Below are 19,300 nucleotides of genomic sequence, written 5' to 3' on the forward strand. Positions count from 1 at the left end.
CTAATTTCCCTCCACTTGAGTGTGGGCTGAATTTAGCAACTAATTTCTTGTAACAAATATAATGAAGTGGAAGTGACTGTCCCACTTCAAGACAGGTCAAACTCTTTACAGCTCTCTTGGAGAACTTGCTCTAGGAGAAGTTAGCTTCCATGGATGAGGACAAATTAGCAGTCTATGGAGAGGCCCACACAGTGAGGACCTGAGGGTGTCCCGTCAAAGCCACGTGACTGAGCCATCTTGGAAAGAGACCGCCATCCCCAGCTAAGAGCTTGACTGCAACTTCCTGAGCTTTCCTGAGCCAGACCACACAGCTAAGCTGCTTCCAGATTCCCAACTCTCAGAAACTACGGGATGATAAACACTGGTAGTTTTAGAATGCTAAGTTTTATGGTAATTCATTATGCAGCACTAGGTAACACAAGGAGAATGTCCCTGTTTGTAAGAAATACACAATAAAGTTCTCAAAGGTGAGACAGCATCATGGCAACTGACTCTCAAGTAGTTCAGGAAAAAAAAAAGTTTAGTACTGTTCTTACAATTTTTTTTTAATAAATCTGAGATTATCTCAAAATAAAAAGTTTAAAAGATACAATATAGAGTTATTATTAACTTTTAAAAGGCTCAGCATAAACAGCAGGCAGCCACTGCTATCCTACGTATTAAATTCTAACATGTTACTGCTAAATAAGGGCCAGTGTTCTCCCATTTTTTCCCCTCCAGAATTATAGCTATTATGTATAGTGAAACACAACAAGGCTCACTTCTTAAACCCTGAAGTCACTTATTTGGCCCTTCCTTACTATCAAAGTATGCTTGTCACTCACAGGAGTCAAACCGATCCATGTACAATGGTCATTAAACTGAGGGATTACGTCCAAGTGACTTCACTTGACTCCACTTCTGAATGACTAGCATCAGTACAAGTGTTACAGCTTTTAGCATCAATTCAAGAAACAATGAATGGGCTTCCCAATGGAATAACTATATGGACATGTTTAGATTCAATTCAAAGAAACAACTGAAAGAGGCATATTTTAAACAATTGTGGAAATGTGAATATGGACTGAGTATGGAATAATTAAGAAATTATTATTCACCTCTATCAGGTAAGATAATGGCACAGTGGTTATGTTTCTTAAAATCCTTGTTGGAGGGGCTTCCCTGGTGGCACAGTGGTTGAGAGTCCGCCTGCCGATGCAGGGGACAAGGGTTCGTGCCCCAGTCTGGGAAGATCCCACATGCCGCGGAGCGGCTGGGCCCGGGAGCTATGGCCGCTGGCCCTGTGCGTCCGGGGCCTGTGCTCCGCAGCGGGGGAGGCTGCAGCAGTGAGAGGCCCGCGTACCGCAAAAAAAAAAAAAAAATCCTTGTTGGAGATAAATACTGAGACATCTAAGGGTGAAATAATATGCTATCTGGATTTGCATTAATACTTCAGAAAAACAGCAAAGAAATCCATGAGGTACACTTGTCTAAAAGTAGTTTATTTAAATTCACTTTCACATTCTAACAGATAATGAATGCTATTCTCTGAATAATTGAATAAATTATGCCATTAAAAGAACTATTATACATTAAAAAGAGTTTTGCATGACAAAAAAGTCATAAAGTTAAAAGACAACTGACAAACTGGGAGAAAATGTTTACAACGTATCCCACAGACAAAGGGCTAACATCCCTAGCATATAAAGGGACAAAAGACCAAAATTCCAACAGATAAATGGGAAATAAAAACACACAAATATAATTCACAAGGTAGTGACTCTTAAACATGAAAGAAAATGTTCAAACTCAAAGAAACACAAATTAAAACACTGAGATTCCCATTTCTCACCTCTCAGACTGGCCAAAATTAAAATCTAGGACAACACCTTCTGTTTGTGAGGTCATGGGGAAACAAACATTCTCTACGTTGCTGGTGGGAATGCAAACCGGCACAGCCATTTGAAGGAGAATTTGGCAATATCTAACAAAACTAGGTATATACGTACTTACCGTTTGGTCCAGCAATTCCACTTTTAGAATTCAACCATGAACGTATACCACCAACAATACAAAAACACACACACCCATGGTTATTCACTGCCTCTTGATGAATCCAAAATCCTGGAAACAATCTAAATGCCCATATTCAGAGTGGTTGAATAAACCATGTACATCCACATAATGCCATATCATAAAGTTAAAAAAAGAAAAAACTGAGGATGAGCTCTTTGAACTGGCGTGGAGTAACCGCATGAACCGAAATGCAAGACTATCTACAGTATGCTGCCCTTCATGTACGAAAAAAGGAGATAAAAGGAAATACACGCGTGTGTGCTCACCTGTGCAGAAGAAATAAAGGAAGAACTAGAAACCAGAGAGACTGGTCATGTAGAGGGTGGGTGGGAAAGTGGGAGAAAAAGAGGAAATGAGAGTGGGGCAGCAGGGGTGAGGAGGGATGACACTCTGGGCAAACCTTTGTGAAAAACAGTAGCTCTAGAACTACAGTAATGTTGCACATACCCTTCAAACTCTCCCCTGACACAGATGCACATGCCCCCAAGATGTGGGAGAACCCCAAATGGCATACCAACACTAACAACTGAGCCTACCATATCACAAATGAAAAACATAAGCACACTGAAGGAGGTGGGGAAGGAAAGAACTAATCTAAGTTAGCATTATCCTGATGGGATATGCAAGGCTAAGACAGAAAGAGCTGTACATAAATGCTGTAATCTAGTTAGGGAATGTTTCCTACAGTGGTTTGCAATTCTCAAACCACCTTATGTGCATATTAGACATGAACGAGTAAGAAAATGTATTGGAGGTAATTAGAATCAGGTTTTACTGTTCAAGAAAGAAGTTACAAATATGGAAAGGTGGAAGGCTGGAATAACCTTGTGGTGTTTGATTAAAATCCAAGGTAGCAAAGTAAACTCAGTATAGGCATGTATATATGTGTCGTTCAGAATACGGACATACATTTCCCACCTCGGTTCACGGAGGGAGCCTAGAAGCAACACCCTGTAACAGTAAGCACACAGAACACTCACATCTTCATTTCTAAACACCATTCTCCAATCAAAGGAACCCGGGCTCTTTGGAGACGGAGCCGATACTTGGCCTGGAGCACGGAAAATATGAGATGAACCAAAAACATCTTGTGACGTTAGCAAGTAAGGAAAAAAAGGTGATGGGGCTTATCAAAAGGACACAAGATTCCATTCCCAACAACGTAGGTGGACCTGGAGGGTATTATGCTCAGTGAACTAAATCAGAGAAAGACAAATACTCTGTTATCATTTATATGTGGAATCTAAAAAACCAAATGAACGTACATGACAAAACAGAAAGAGACTGACAGATATAGAGACCAGACCAGTGGTTACCAGGAGGAGAGGGAAGGGAAGAGGGGCGAGATAGGGTTAGGGGATCAAGAGGTACAAACCACTATGCATAGAACAAACACCCAATAAAAACACAAAAAATAAATAAAGCAACTATACCCCAATTAGAAAAAAACAATGATGCTTTAAGGATATATTGTACAGCATCAGGAAATATAGCCATTATTTTATAATAACTTTAAATGGAGTATAATCTATAAAAATATTGAATCACTATGTTGTACACCCAAAAGTAATACAATATTGTAAGTCAACTATACTTCAATTAAAAAAAAAAAAGGAATCAACCTAAAGAAGCTCCTAATGGCCAAAGCTGGAGTAATTTGAGCAACAAAATAAATATCTGTTAAATGCACACTGATAAAAATAATCAATTAAATAATAAAGAAAAGGAATAGCAACGATCAGGCAAATACCACATTAACAACTGTTGCCGACAAGATCCACTGATGGATGCTAAAATCAGTGGGCAAAACTTTACAGAGAAACGGGATACTTGCATAGCCTCGCAGCATCTTTCCCTAAGATATTTATGAACTACAAAGGGAAAGACAACAGAGACAGCAGAAACCACCTTAACACCAATAATAAGACAACACAACCAATAATAAGACACATCGACATCACCAGCTCATGAGGTGATGCAGTGGGAAGGATTCATGTCTGCGGTGTTCTTCCAAAAGTGCAACACCTCAGTCTAATCAGGAAAAAAAGTCAGACAGACCCTCACTGAGGAACAGTCAACAAAGTAACTGATTAACACTGCAACAGACTAAGGAGAAATAACTAAATGCAATGCGAGATCCTAGAAAAGAGGCGCTAGAGGAAAAATTGGTGAAATTGAAATAAAGTCTTTAGTTTCATTCATAGCATTTACTGATGTTATTTAATCTCCTGGTTTTGATAACTGTACTATGGTTATGTAAGATCTTATTATTAGGAGAAGCTTGATAAGGGATATATGGAAATTCTATTATTTTTGCAACTGTACTGTAAGTTTAAAATTAGTTCAAAATAGAAAGTTAAAAAAAAACCCCACATACCATATATAATTGGCTAGAGCTTATAAGAAGAGAAAAGAAAGAAATTATTTCTTGCACATCCCGGCTGGGTGTAGTCAGAGATGGGGGTAAGGAAGTGGTAGCAGAATGTGTCCGTCGAATTCTAGACGGGACACAGCTGACGACAGAAGTTCAAAGTAACACTGGGTCCAACACGAACATTAATAGCTTACCTACCTCGATCATGTAGGGCTAACAAAACCCGTTCATACAAGCAGGCTCTGTAGAGGTCTCCAGGAATCGGTTTTCCTGCCCAGCAGTCGAGTTCAAGCTTCTCAGGGTCAGGGGCGTGGGGATCGGGCTCAGCTAGAATATACCGATAGCCATCTTTGTTAAATGGGTGTTCCAAGGGGTAGCCATGAGGGGGAAGGCGCTGAGCAGAAAACAAAGGGTCACTGCAGAAAGGAAAAAATAAAATCAAGAAACTAAAACCCCCTCTAGCTCCAGTGCCTTCAATTCTGTAAGAAAGGCCTCTGATTTATTAGAGTTCTGCTGGAACACATGTAACTTCAAATGCTTTTCATTATTCAAATAGATGATCCTGCCCTCTGCAGGCAAAACGGGGAAATGAAAATTACTTTAATCTGTATGGATACCTATGAAACTGAGCCAGTAGACCACAGAGGAGAAAGGGTGCAGAGGAACAAGGGCAGCTGCCTTTAGCATATTTATTACTATAACTAATGAACAGAAACTCAAAAGATATGAGCATTTACTACCTGTTTCCAGGCTGAATGAGAAATGACCTGGATTTCGCCACCTTAGTACTGAACAAAGTGAAGGGAACAGCCATCAGAGGGGAGAGGCAGAAAGTTTATGTAAAAGAGCTAACATTCAGTATCTGTTTCACTCTCTCTGGTCCATCTACTCTTCCTCAAGATGCCTTAATGGAACTTTACTCCCAGGTAAATCACCACAGGTGTGCTGCCCCAGGGCTGTTGCCCCAGGGCTGTTTCACTTAGTAACAAGTTCCTAAAACAGGTCACCTAGTCTGGGGCTCATTTATCCCTCAAAGTGCTAAGGATTTGAGAAAAAGAGACAGGCTTGCGTCCTCAGACACCTGAGCCCTTCCCCGCTGACGGACTCTGCCAGCCGCAGAGGGCACTCTAACAGTGGTGAGTGGGGTGGGTGTTCTGCCCACCTCCGGGCCTTCTTGGTGGTCCCTGTGGCCCCGCCATCCTGCTGTTTGCGCTTAGCTCCTCTTCCTTTTCCACTGCTTCCCGCTGCAATTCCCCCTTTAAAGAAAAGGTAGATCACTTTCAATGAGCTGTGACAGATGCCCCATGGGGATGCTAACACTCCCAGCGTGCATTTGTGTAACACCACAGGAGGATTTCCTGCCTGAAAGCAGACTGCGCTTCACCCTGGTTCAGAACAAGTCTGCCGAGCGGCTCCCACCCCAGGACTCTGGGTTCTGGCAGTAAGTGCAGTGAACCTAGCACTAACGATACCTGTGTTATAGTTTAGACCTTCACTTCTTAAATGAACTGCAACTACTAGTACACTTTCCGAGGATGTGACACAAATGCATTTTCACTCGTTCAGATTCCAAACACCCACAGCTAGAAACAAGTGCATGGATAAAACCCTTTTCCACCCAAATGAATACAAACACCCATAAGGAGAGAATATCCCCACTACAAGGGGGGGTGCGCGCGTGCTTGAACTCCACATGGCGCACACTCCATAAGCATAAGAGAGGCACAGCATCTGCTAAAGCACTGGACTTGAATTTCCAACAAGACAAAAGTACACCAAACGTGGAAAACAAAAACAGAGGTACTAAAAAGGTGGTTCTGTCCAGTGCCGCTAGGCATCCAGTATGGTTGTCTGTGACACGAGCAGGAAAGGCGGCTTTAAATTTAGCAGGCGATCTTTACAATTATTAAAATTGTGCCAATGCCCCAAATTTAGGTTAGACTAACCTGGCTTGTGGAATTAAGAGAAAATACCCATAGAGAATTTATAAATTTTATTTTTTAAAAAATGAGCTACATACAAGGGCCACAAGGAATACTACCTTGTATATTTCTAAAAAGGTACTCAAATATTTGCCCAGTTCTGTCATTCCTCTCAGTTTGTTTTTCGAACTTCCAGAAAATATCCCTGGACTGTAGGAAAACACCTTTATGTAAACAACTGCATGAAGTACTGTATCTTAATTTGGGGCAAGCTTGGAAATTATCAGCAGTTCTGCTGCAATAAAAAGAGGATCAATGGGCTTCCCTGGTGGCGCAGTGGTTGAGAGTCCGCCTGCCGATGCAGGGGACACGGGTTCGTGCCCCGGTCCGGAAAGATCCCACATGCCACGGAGCGGCTGGGCCCGTGAGCCATGGCCGCTGAGCCTGCGCGTCCGGAGCCTGTGCTCCGCAATGGGAGAGGCCACAACAGTGAGAGGCCCGCGTACCGCAAAAAAAAAAAAAAAAAAAAAAAAAAGAAGAAAAAAAAAGAGGATCAAGACACTGAAGGCAGGTCATATTCTGCGTAGACAGGACCAGATTCATGCTGAACTTCCTTTTACGAACATACCAGGTTGTCATTCCTAGTCCTCATAAAAGGCTTAATGTTAAACGGCTGCAACATTAACATCTCTAGTTCGAGTTACCTTAATCAAAAAACTATTAAGTTTTTATTGGCATCTGCATTTCAATTATTCTGAGAGAAGTTTTACATCCATCTTGAACAAAACAAGCAACACAAAGGGGACTGCTGGCCATGTTAGGCAGAATATGACAACGTACAAGCTTCCAATTACTAACATTAAACCAGAACTACTGTTTCATATCGAGTGCTACTGCCACCATCTCCACAATGCTTTAAAAATTTAACTTAGGTTTAGCTTCTACCACAACTCAGCGAAAAGCATTTTCCAAAACACAAAATACTTAAGTCTGAGAGGCTGAAAGAAGACAGAGGAGGAATTCACCTCCAAAAGAGGCTCCACCTGTAAGAACAGAAGTGGCACCATGTATTCGTCAAATGTTAACAATTAAAAGGAGATTAAAATTACAATTATGTAATTTAACAATTACATAATTTTTACAAATAATGTAAAAAGATGAACAATACACTTAGCTATTTCCCACCCATCTTAGAATATTAGTAACAGTGTAATGATTACATATTTAAGATGCTACCACTCCAAAAGACAAGGTAATGACACCATGTGTCAGATGAATAGCTAGCTACCTCCCCATTATACCCACTCTCATTAGATTACCATTAGCAGCAAAGGGCTTTCCTGCTCTTAGATGGGTTAGAGAGAAAAATATGCTACAGTGGGTGATCAACACAGAAATGCTGTCCTGTGAATAAGCTGAAGATTAAGGGCAAGAAAAATGAGAAGATGGGCAGGAAGTGTATTATATAACAACTGAATTAAGGAAAAAGAGTGCAGAGCAAGTGAATCTAAAGTGTTAGTTATGAAGATACAGATGGGGAGTCTAATATAAACACAGCGAATCTGACCTTAAAATTGTACCTTGTTTTATGCTAAATCTGTTTCACTTAAGACCAAACTGTAGTGTAAAGTGACAAAAAGTTCTCCCCTACTACCATCTGTCAAACCCTTGGCTAGCTCCTAAAAATTGAGATTTGGACTTTAAAGCATCTTAGTAAATATCCAGTTAAGAGTCAACCCAAAGACTGCCCAATTCTAGGCACATCTGAATTCAACAGCTTACAAGTATTTCATCAATGAGACACTGAAACACTTACCATTTAGATTCCCACTGGTAGACACGGCACTGCTTTGTTTTTGGTTGTCATAAGCAGGACCAATGTTACTAAGATCCTAGAGGGAAAAATATTCAATTATAAAGGGAGGCTATCTAATCAAACCAACCTGGCAATGCTCAAAAGAACAGGAGAAATTCTAATTGAATGACAATCTAGATCTGAAACCTGCAGAGGTCCCAAACTTAGATGCTTCAGGGATCAGCCAGTAACACATGTGACGCAGCCAAGTGTCAGGCTCCAAGTGGTTAAGAATGAGGATGAGTGGCAACCAACCCGTGCTGGGGGGGTACGGCCGGGCCGAGGGAACACCTCCCTGTGGGAACCAGACCCAGTGTAGTCAGAGGTTCGAATTTTTTTCTCTTAGAGCTTCGCATTTTACAAGAAAAGGCAGAAATCTGAATTTCTATATGAAATCTTAAATTTTCAGTGTGGGCAAATCAAACATTTTAAGGCACAGCTGAAAGATTTGACCTCCTGAGATGCTGAATGTGACACCTGCCATTTAAACAAAGAGGGGAAGTTTTCTTTTTCCTCATATTATGCTAGATACACAACACAAATTCTTCTTCACAGCAAATTTTTCTTCACACTAACAAATGTTTTTAGAGCAAAATTTGAGATGGAAAGAAAAGGAGAAATAACTTGGAATGGCATATTTGTGTTACAAGTCAGGAAATGGAAGTTAAAAAAGATAAAAATGACACGCATCGAGTCATAACATTTTAGGGAAGGGCCAGAACTAAAACACCAGTCTCCTGGTTTAAGGTGAGTGTTCTTTCTTTCCATGTGTAGTAAGAACCATTTATTTGGAACCCACCATGCTATGGGCATTTGTACATGGCAAACATACAAATGTCAACAAAGCCTGATTCTCTCTGTCCCCATGGCTTAAAAATCAAAAGGGGATTACGAAGCATATTAATGTACCTGATCCAGAAGGCCAAATTTGGGGTAATCTTCTTCTGGGTCCTTACTCCCAGGATCGGGGTGTTCCTTTACTAAGAATACATCTCTTTCTTTACTCTAAAAGGAAACAGCATTTTAGTATTACTGGAAATTTTATACTTAAAATGAATGGATGATGAACCGCTAACTCCAATCCCTAGATGTAATCTCCAAATCCCAAAGCCCGCCCCCCACCAGAAAAAAACCCAACACACAACAGATTGTTTTTCCCTGATTAGAAAATTAATGCATGACCATCAAAAAATTCAAACAATAGAGAAACTTAAAAAAATGAGAACCACTGTCCTTCATAACCCTCACCCATCCCTGCATCTCACAGAGATACATACTGTTAACAGCTTGTGCTGACTTCTCCCCAGGTGCTCTCTCTAATTCTAAGGACAATAATGTTCAGAGTTTTTTTTTTTAATCAAAGAAAACAATTGTCTCCAATTTCAATATAAAAAATTATACTTGCCAAAGTGCACTGGACAAAGGTTTCAGCATCGTACGTAAAACTACCATGTCTTCATTTAAGACACAATGTGCAATTTACTGATTTTGTGTGAAAACTATTAAAATTTACAATTGCGCTCCAAGATTTAATACTAGGTTGTTCTCATTTTCTCAGTCATCACATTATTTCAGTGAGACCAAAAAAATATATATACACACATACATATATATATAAATTCTTACAAGGAACACTGGTTTTCTAAATGTTGAGTCTAGTCAATTTTAGCCTACTTACCATCGTTTTAACAATGTTATTTGGCCAGGTCATTTTCCCAGGTCTCTGTCTGGTCGTCATGCACTCCCAATATTTATCAATAAATGGTATGATATCCTAATTTTTAAAACAAAATATACTAAAGCTTTTATAGTTGCTTTCAAAATTATATTCACAAAAAAAAAACGCAGCATTTTCAAAGACCTTGTCAGAATCAAAAGACAAATTCATGTTTTGCCTTTTAATAACTGAACAAATACATAATTGCATGCGAACAACATATAGGTTGTGGGGAATTTCAAACAAGTATACATATACAAGGACTTCCCTGGTGGTCCAGTGGTTAAGACTCCGCGCTTCCACTGCAGGGGGCACGGCTTCGATCCCTGGTCGGGGAACTAAGAGCCGGCATGCAGCAGGGCGCAGCCAAAAAAAAAAAAAAAAGATTCTGATTCAAACAAGTATATACAACTCTTAGTCACATAGGGCTCATAATCCAGTTAAAGGGAAAAGACCTGCCCTAACTCTGTAAGATGACTCCCAGGTACTCTCTCTCCTGAGCTCCTATTCCTTCCCACCAGAGACATCTCCACCTGGAAACCACGCAGGCACCTCAGACTTCTCCTGACCGAGACTGAACTCTGTACCTCACCTCATAAATCTGCTCTTAACACTCAGAATCGCCCGTCACCCAGAGTCACAGGCTTGACACACGGAGTCACTCTTGTTCTTCTCGTACAACCTGCGCATCTAAATGGTCACCAAGTGAATTTTTTTTAAATATTAATTTATTTATTTATTTGGCTGTGTCGGGTCTTAGTTGCCGCGTGCGGGCTTCTCTCTAGTTTTGGCGCGGGCTCAAGAGTGTGAGGGCTCAGGAGTCTAGCGGCATGTGGGATCTTAGTTCCCCGACCAGGGATCAAACCCGTGTTCCCTGAACTGGAACAGCAGATACTTAACCACTGGACCACCAGGGAAGTCCCACTAAATGAATTTTTAAGTTTCAGAAACTTTTCACCAATCAGGGCTCCTTTCCACCCCCACTGCTTTGACTGTGGTCCTCGCCAGTCCCTGCCTGCACGACCACAACAATCTCTGAGCTTGATCCTCTGGCACCAACCTCCCCCATCCTCGGCCACCTCCCCCAGCCCACCAGAGTTTGTCCGCCGCTAACACCTTCCACCAGAATCAGTTCCGTGAACACCAAATCTTTACTAAAAGGAACCAGGCTGAATCAGGCAAAGCACAAGGGAAGACTGGGATGTTTTGTTGTTCCAGAAAGTAAGGAAGAGTTCAAAGACTGAAGAGGGACATATCAAAAAGTGTCAGGAGTCAGCCGGGATGGGTCTACACTGGTCAAATCTGAGCATCAGAAATCCAGAAATCCCATAATGGACTATAAAAATCAGTGATTCTTAAAATTAAAAACAACAACAACAACGGTGGGGGGGAGGACTCTTCTTTACAGAAGAACTGTAAACCAGTAAATGTATTCTGTTTACAATGACCATTCTATTAACTGCTTCAGGCTAGGACAGTCAATGGCTGCTACAACCACTGCTTGAAAGGATAAATTACTTAATAATTACAAAGAAAAAGGGGTCTCTTTACAATGGAAACATCAAGTAGTTAAATTCAGGACGACTAATAAATAACCTCTTTACCCAAGTAGTCAAATTTAGGATCACTAATAATAAAACAAAGCAATATCTTATGTCTCCTGATGTGATACATAGAAAAACACACACTATCTACATAATATTCTTGCCAAAAATGTTTAACCCGAACCTAATCATAAGGAAATAATCAGATAAATGCAAATTGAGGAGCATCATGGCAAATAACGGTCTAGGCTCTTCAAAATTTCAAATGTTATAGCAGACTAAAATAACACAGTAAAATAAAGGAACTATTCTAGAGATAAAAGAGACATTACAACTAATTTTAATGTGTGATCCTTGATCAGGTCCTGGATAGAAGAAAAAGCTATGACGGATATTATTTAGACAATAAAAATACTGAGAAAATGTACACTCAATACACAAAAATATAATCTGTATATATAAGATAGTTGTATTGCATCAACATTAAGTTTTTTCAGTATGATCACTATACTGTGGTTATGAGAGTATATTGGGTAAAGTGTAATATCTACAATTTAGTCTCACATAAGCTTAGGGGGAATATATAGATATGGGGAGATAAAGCAAACAGCAAAATGGTAACAGCTGGCAAATCTAGATAAAGAATAAACAGATGTTCATTGTACTATCTGAATTTTTCTATATATTTGAAAAATTCAGAATAAGAATTTAGAGAAAAAAATAAGAGGCAAACGTAATCACAGCACACCTCTATTTAAATGCATTCTTTTTAATGTAGGAAAAAAAGGTTGGGGCGGGGTGAGGCGTAGGGAGGGGACCCTCTGCTGACTCCTCCGGCTTACAGGGTTAAGTCTAACCTCTCTGTTTAATAGAAAAGGCCCTGGTCAGTCTGATCCTGAATATATTCATCTCACTAAATACCCTACACCAACCAGTGTCTTTCTTTTTTTTGGGGGGCCTGGCCGCACGGCTTGCAGGATCTTAACTCCTCAACCAGGGATTGAACCCGTGCTCCCTGCAGTGGAAGCGTGGCCCCTGCAATGGAAGCTCCAAGTCCTAACCACTGGACGGCCAGGGAATTCCCCAACCAGTGTCTTTCAAACTGTAGGCTGCAGTCAATTAGTAGGCTATAAAATCAATTTTGTAGGTGCATACTAGCGTTGACTAGAATAGAAAATATCGGCACGCAGAGGGAAAAGATCAGAGAGGGCCTCAGTTTTAAATGAGAGCGGGCACATATGTGTGTATACCAGGTCACAGCGTAAACTCCGAAGTTGTACAATTTACTTAAGTCATATTTTGTTCCCGTGAGTCACAGGAGGAAAGACTCACGGACGGGCTGATCATCTAATTCTGAGTCCTGACTTTAGTCATGCGGTTTTCCAGTTTAACAATAAAGGATGAATCTTTTTAATAAACTGGCCTTTTCCCCTGACAAAATCTGTGATTGGCATCCATAAAAACAGCTCAAACTAAGCTGAGAAGGTTCACCTCAAGGTCTGATTATTAACTGTGGGACAGACAGTTGTTTGTTTCTATAAAGCCAATCAAAACTATTTAAGGATTTATCTTTTTTTTTTAAATACACTCTTTTTTAATATAAGGATTCATCCTTTTAATAGCTAAGCCAATGACACAATGAGCACACACTAGGAAGTTAGTAAATCACATGAAATGAGAACAAAGTAACCACTGAATTAGTCATATATTCATAAAAATTGGGGGGAAAGAACTTATTGTTAGACTGTACAGTTGACCCTTGAACAACTCTGGGATTAGGGGCACCGACTGTCTACACAGTCAAAAATCCTCATGTAAGTTTACAGTCAGCCCTCTGTATTCGTCGTTCTACATCCAAGGATTCAACCAACCTGGAAATGTGTAGTACTGTAGGATGTACTTAGTGAAAGAAACCTGCATATAAATGGACCAGTGAAGTTCAAACCCATGCTGTTCAAGGGTCCACTGTATTTAGAAGTTCCTCCTGATTCTTTGGCATAATTGCAATTACAATAATTCTATCTCTACCTTATCTTTGGAGAACATGGTTTTCGGATGTTCATCCTGTGTTCGGGACTGCCAGGTTAGGTTGGCCAAAGCACTAAGGCACATTTCTTTCAAGTCTATAAAAACAAAAAGGAAGAAAAAGTTACCTGTAGTAATATATCCCTGTTACCAAAAGAATATTTAACTAGGTGGTCCACAGATTAACAACCACAGCAGCAAAGAATAGAGTCATCATTTGATCTGAAATGGACAATAGCAATTATTCAGAGCTAAGCCCCAAGGTAACTTCTACCAGCTACCAAGCAAAGGTTTCCTGATTCGGCTGAGCCCAAATCCCTTTTCTTTGCCAGCTAACCAGAGGACAGTCACTTTGCAGTACTCCGGAGTTTGTCCTTACTTGCTTGCTTCCGGAGGAAGTAGGTATTCCCACTATGATGGCATACATTGCAGTGGAAACTGTAGTTGGTCATGAAAGGTAGACAGGATCTGGAGAACAGCCAAATTGTGCAAATTAGTGAAGTTCTGAACACACACTTATGAGAAGTAAATCAACGGGGATCCTCTCCCTCAGTGAAAGTTACATAATAACGCTAATGTATTAATATACTCTTAAAACTTAAAAAGGTCACCAAGGGAATTCCCTGGTGGTCCAGTGGTTAGGGTTCCACGCTTCCATTGCAGGGGGCACAGGTTCAGTCCCTGGTCGGGGAACTAAAATCCCACATGCTGCGCAGCAGGGTCAAAAAAAAGGTCACCAAAACAGGGCTCATATTTTTACAAATATCTGGATTTTTCTGTCACAAAAATTTAGTAAGACCTTATCCACTATAGTTGATAATTTGGCATCTGCAAGGTTCTGACCTGAGCCCTATCCAAGCTAGTTTATTATAGTCTATAAGCACCTAAAAGAGTATACCAGGCGACTTGTGGAAGAAGACAAAGTAGTCTCTTTAAATATTTTTACATTTAAATATCTGTATTTATATTATGTTCAAGTATCTTTGTAAAGTGCCAATACCATTGTTGGAAAGGGCAGACAGGTATAAAAAGATTAATTTTAAAATGCAAATAATTATTCAAGAACAACACAGAAGTCACAAAACATGACTTGCCTCATTACCAAATGAATCCTACAGATGACAGTCTTATTTAAGAGTTTAAAGGACCCAGTAGTAACTTCAGATTTAAGAGTTAGGGAAGATTTTTTGAGGACACAAATTAGGATTTGGAAAGATGAGTTGGTCTTCTTTTCTAGAGGCAAACTATTTTGTGTAGAGAAAGTGCAAACTAGGAGGCAAAGTGGCAAACTAGTGTACACAAGTTTGGCCAGGGGAGGGGAGTTGTCGGGGGTATGGTAAAAGATAAGGCTTGAAAGGTAAGAAGTACAAGAGGCCTTACATGCCCGTGGAAGTGGATCCTCTCTGTGGGTAACAGGAACATCTTGAAGGGGAAGCCACCTTGTAAAAGCAGTAAGTTTAGTGATAGGATGGGTCTGAAGGGAAGAAGAGATTAGAAACGGGAATATGGAAGAAGCTTCTGTAGCCGTTCCAGCAGAAGGTTAAAAAAAAAAAACCTCACCTCGAGTGAAACAATAAAAATGGAAAGGACAAGCAAGTGCACAAGAAGAAAAAAAATTGGTCAAGCTTGGTAGCTGATTTGATGGGGGCAGGCATGAAATAAAAAGAGTCCTAACCACTAAAACTGCTTGTATCATAGAGGAAATCTCCTAAGAGGTGAGCTGGCAGCAAGAGAAGGCCTGTTTGAAGGCAGAGAGGAAGAAACTGGTGGAGGGAGAGACTGAGGGCTAACAGGAACCATGCATTAGAGAAGTGTGGTGGCTATACTGGGTGACTGGAAAAGTATAGGGAGAGCTTGGTCCTGAAAAGGAGAAAGTAAAAGAAAAACAAAAGACTGGTTTAAGTTGGAAGAGAAGAAATCAAAATAAAGGCAGGTTTATCTTGGACTTTGCTGAAACTGGTTTAAGGTATCCTTAAAGAGATGTGTCCAAATGTGTGTCTACTGCCACCACTCAAGGAATTAAGAAATATCCTTAGGACTGTTAAGATCGAGTTCCCTTACCTTTACCTCTCTCTAGAGCCCCTTCCATTGAACAGTCCATTGTGATAAGCTCACTTACAGAAGAGATAGGCAGGTATACAGTTACCTAATTCAAACACAATCAAGTGTTTAGAGCAGCCTTTTTCATACCCTGCTAGCTCACTCACTTCCTCCATCTCAGCCATAAACGATAATCTGTCCCACCTGCTGGGTTTTAGGTATAACTTCTCAAATTCAGGTACAAACTGGTCTCTACCAAACCTCTGAACTGTGGTTTGATTCATTGCTGGATTGTTCCACATTATCACTCTGATAAATTTCCTTTCCTAGACCCTGTTTATCCAAACAAATTCTCCTTGGCAAAAGTGGCCCAATTTTAGGTCTAACTGACCAGCTTATATATTTTCCCTATAGGTCTTTCTACCAAGATCACTTCTTCCTGATCCTTCAGTAATTTTCTTTCTTTTTTAAACATTCTATCCTTCCTCACCAGTCACATATTAATAAGAACATTAGTATTTCTTTAACTTTTTAACTAGAAAGCAGTCATCAAATTATAAAGGAAGGTTATTTCTTCACAAACCCATCCAAGGGGGATTAATTTCACAATTAACAACACAGCCCTATTCTGAGACAGTCTTATCTAAATTTATTTGTATAATACAGACCATAAAGAACACCCCAGAGAGGCAGCAGTATAGTTATTTCCATAGAGTGAGTCACTAATGCTGCCTTGCTAGCTATTGACCGAACACTCAGAATAAGTAAAGGCGTCTTTCATTCTCAATCGTTCATAAAATGGTTTTAATTCACTAGAAGAGGTGTAAAGACTGGAAATTGGTTTTGCTGAGGAGAGAATTCAGGACACCTAAAGGGAGTGAATTAGAAACCAAAAGGAAAAAAAGGATGGCTCAGGCATGAAGAGGACTGGCCATCTCAAATTTTTGACATCAGGCTTTTTCCACCATATACACCAACCCTTTCCCCCAAATCCACAATACCCAATACAAGGTTTAAATGACATTGTCTCAAATTTGTTTATTTAATGCTTTGTAATTACATGGTTTGTCTCCCGTCCAGGCCCTAAGTGCAAACACAGGGATAATAACTATCATCATACCTGTTAAGGGCTTGCCCTTAGTAGAGAGAAGACATGCTCAGGCTATTAAAACAATTCCTGATTCAAATCCTACTACTCACTGAACAGGGATCAGGAGACACAGGAAACACTACGCATCTACGTTTGCCTAGACAGTGACTATTCAACTGTTGGACGTGTTGAGATCTAACATTTATAAAGTGATTCTTACAAAGTCTACGAAAAATACTCACGAGGTATCTATGCCAAAGGTGTCTGCTGTGAACCATTTGGTACATATTCCACACTGCAGCTCCACCTCTCCCAACTGGCGACCATTCTCTTCATCCACGGAGCCTGCCTGAGTATCCATCACCTCTGAAGTATCCCCAGCACCTTCCTGTGTCCACAGAACCATGAGAGAATCAAGTTAGTTGACCTGACTGTATTTTTGATTCGCTTAGAAACTTTAAAGACCAACCCTATTTTGCTTTGCAAACATCCAAAACAAATACTTACTAGTGTATCCTTTCCATTAGAGGATTCTGTCTCCAAGCCACCACTTACATCAACTGAGTTTGCATCCCTGTAAAATAAAGAAAGCACTCAGAAAGAAGAATTTTCAAGAGAAACACACCTGAAAACGCCTATTCCCAAAGATGATGATCAAAGTACAGCTGAACTTCACACTCCTACTTTTTTCAGCAAAGACTGTTCTCAGACTGGATGCCCAGCATTAGGAAGAATGCGGCCAAGATAAACCCAAGCCCATGGCGCATCAAGGAAACCTAATCGGCCCTTACAGACAAGTCTACAGGGGATGGAACTGGTCCTGGGGGAGGTTCGAAGAGATGCAGCTTTTCCGCTCTGTTTTCAGAGGGACCATTACTTCCACCAGTCTGGCAGCGCAAAGTGGTTTCCCCTCTGGGATTTTTGAAGGGTTCCTGCTAGAAAGTGACCTATCAGCACCCTGCTGGTGTGCCAGGGCCGGGAGGTAGGAGGAGAAACTTGGCCTAAAAGGTGCGAAAGAGGCGTAGCCCGAGATACAGTTCAGAGGGGACAGGCCAAGCGGCGAGCGGGACTAAGACCCGGGAGGGAGCAGGGCGAAGGGCTGGCCGCAGGGCCTGGGTTCGGAAGGGGCGGGCCGGAGTGCTCCCGGGAGCCGCGGGATTCCGAGAGGGGCGGGCCTCCCTCCCCTCCCCCCTCCCCCCCCGTCCCCCTCCCTCCCTCTGTCCTCCTCGGGCTGCAGGACGTCTCACCCGCTTTCGGCCTCTCCAGAGCCAGGCTCCGCGGCTGGAGCAGCAGACGTCCCCTCCCCGGCCGGAGCGGCTGCTACCGCTACTACCGGCTTCGTTTCCCCTTCTTCTGCCGGTGTTGCATTTGCAGCCACTGCCGGGCCGGGTCCTGCATTCACTCCCGGGCCGGGTACGGTTCCCGCCGCCGCCATCACTGCCGCCTTCCAGACTTCTCGCGAGAATACTGTCTGCGTCTCGCGCGAGTTGCTCACTGGCCCTCTAACCTTCAAATAGTAAAGATTCTCAGTAAGTACACCGCCTGCCAAGGGAAGGCGCGCTCTAAGCCCGCTTTAAGGTCGGGAGGGCAGACAGAGGTGGGCGGGGCCTCGGGGCTGGGTAGATACAGACCGAGCCACGTGAAGGCGGAGGAGGTGAGATTACTCGTTGGATTGCCTCTAGGACTCGCTTCATTTCAGGGTGGACGCTGCGCATTTTCGTGACCGGGACGAAATCACCGCGCAGATGAGGCGCCTTGAGAGCGCTGGCAGCCTAGAGGCTTTGAAGGCTGTGATGTGCATTGCAGATTTTCCTCACCGTTAGACGTGGGAAACGTCTTCCCGCCCCAGAAGTAGTTTGTTGTACTGCCCTCGTGATCTGCCACTTTGAGGAGGTTTCCTAGTGGCGTCTAGAGATGGGCGGCTTAATTTTGTGACTTTAAAATTAATTGAAAATTTAAATCAAAAAAGTAATTGGGGAATTCCGTGGTTAGGATTCGGCACTTTCACTGTGGAGGCCCAGGTTTAATCCCTGGTCAGGGAACTGAGATACCGCAAGCCGCACAACACGGCCAAAACAAAACAACAACAAAAAAAGTAATTGGTAAGAGATCACCATGTGATTTGGCATAGAACTTTGAAGTCGTTGAAAGAATTGAGTTGAACTGATTTCTAAATGGGAATCTGCTTGTTTATGTAAACAAAGGTCAGCTCATATCTATAAACACGAAAAATAGGAATAGAATTGATGCTGAACCTGTCTCATTCTAGCAGTAGCGATATTCATGGATATATGGATTAATTGAAAATCTAATCCTCCGTCTCATTAAGAATTGCATCTCTAATACAATTTTAATTTTTATGTTTAGTAATCAAAATATATACTATGTTTATTCGATCAGTTGTATACTGATAATTGACTGAAGAAATATTTTAACACTAGAGATTTATGGTCACAGAAAGTATATAAAAATTTAATTTCAACTTTTATACATATTTTTATTGCAGAGAAGTATTTAGCCTTTAGTAAAAAAAAATAGATATATACACATATGTATTAATTACCGATATATTTTTATATGTGGGTGCATATATATATATATATGTTCCATTTTATCTTATGAAGGAAGAAGAACGGAAATAAAATGATGTAAAATTTCCAGCTATTAAAGAAATCTTG

The 19,300-nt window shown here is 41.1% G+C and overlaps 1 protein-coding gene across 1 annotated transcript in view; it reads right to left on the bottom strand.

Annotated features, from left to right (window-relative positions):
- The window catches only part of ASH2L (ASH2 like, histone lysine methyltransferase complex subunit), a 33,137-nt gene extending 14,676 nt beyond the window's left edge, over window positions 1-18,461 (bottom strand). The window contains exons 1-10 of the mRNA XM_079908940.1: window positions 17,870-18,461; window positions 17,130-17,196; window positions 16,865-17,010; window positions 13,872-13,960; window positions 13,496-13,590; window positions 9,885-9,980; window positions 9,116-9,211; window positions 8,168-8,243; window positions 5,592-5,685; window positions 4,628-4,845 (exon numbers count right to left, since the gene is read on the bottom strand). Coding sequence (XP_079765066.1) covers window positions 4,628-4,845; window positions 5,592-5,685; window positions 8,168-8,243; window positions 9,116-9,211; window positions 9,885-9,980; window positions 13,496-13,590; window positions 13,872-13,960; window positions 16,865-17,010; window positions 17,130-17,196; window positions 17,870-18,057 — 1,165 coding nt within the window. The 5' untranslated portion in view covers window positions 18,058-18,461. The remainder of the gene's footprint in view (window positions 1-4,627; window positions 4,846-5,591; window positions 5,686-8,167; window positions 8,244-9,115; window positions 9,212-9,884; window positions 9,981-13,495; window positions 13,591-13,871; window positions 13,961-16,864; window positions 17,011-17,129; window positions 17,197-17,869) is intronic.
- Window positions 18,462-19,300: the final 839 nt, after the last annotated feature.

This window comes from Stenella coeruleoalba, assembly GCF_951394435.1.
Source record: "Stenella coeruleoalba genome assembly, chromosome: 21".
Lineage (NCBI taxonomy): Eukaryota > Metazoa > Chordata > Mammalia > Artiodactyla > Delphinidae > Stenella > Stenella coeruleoalba.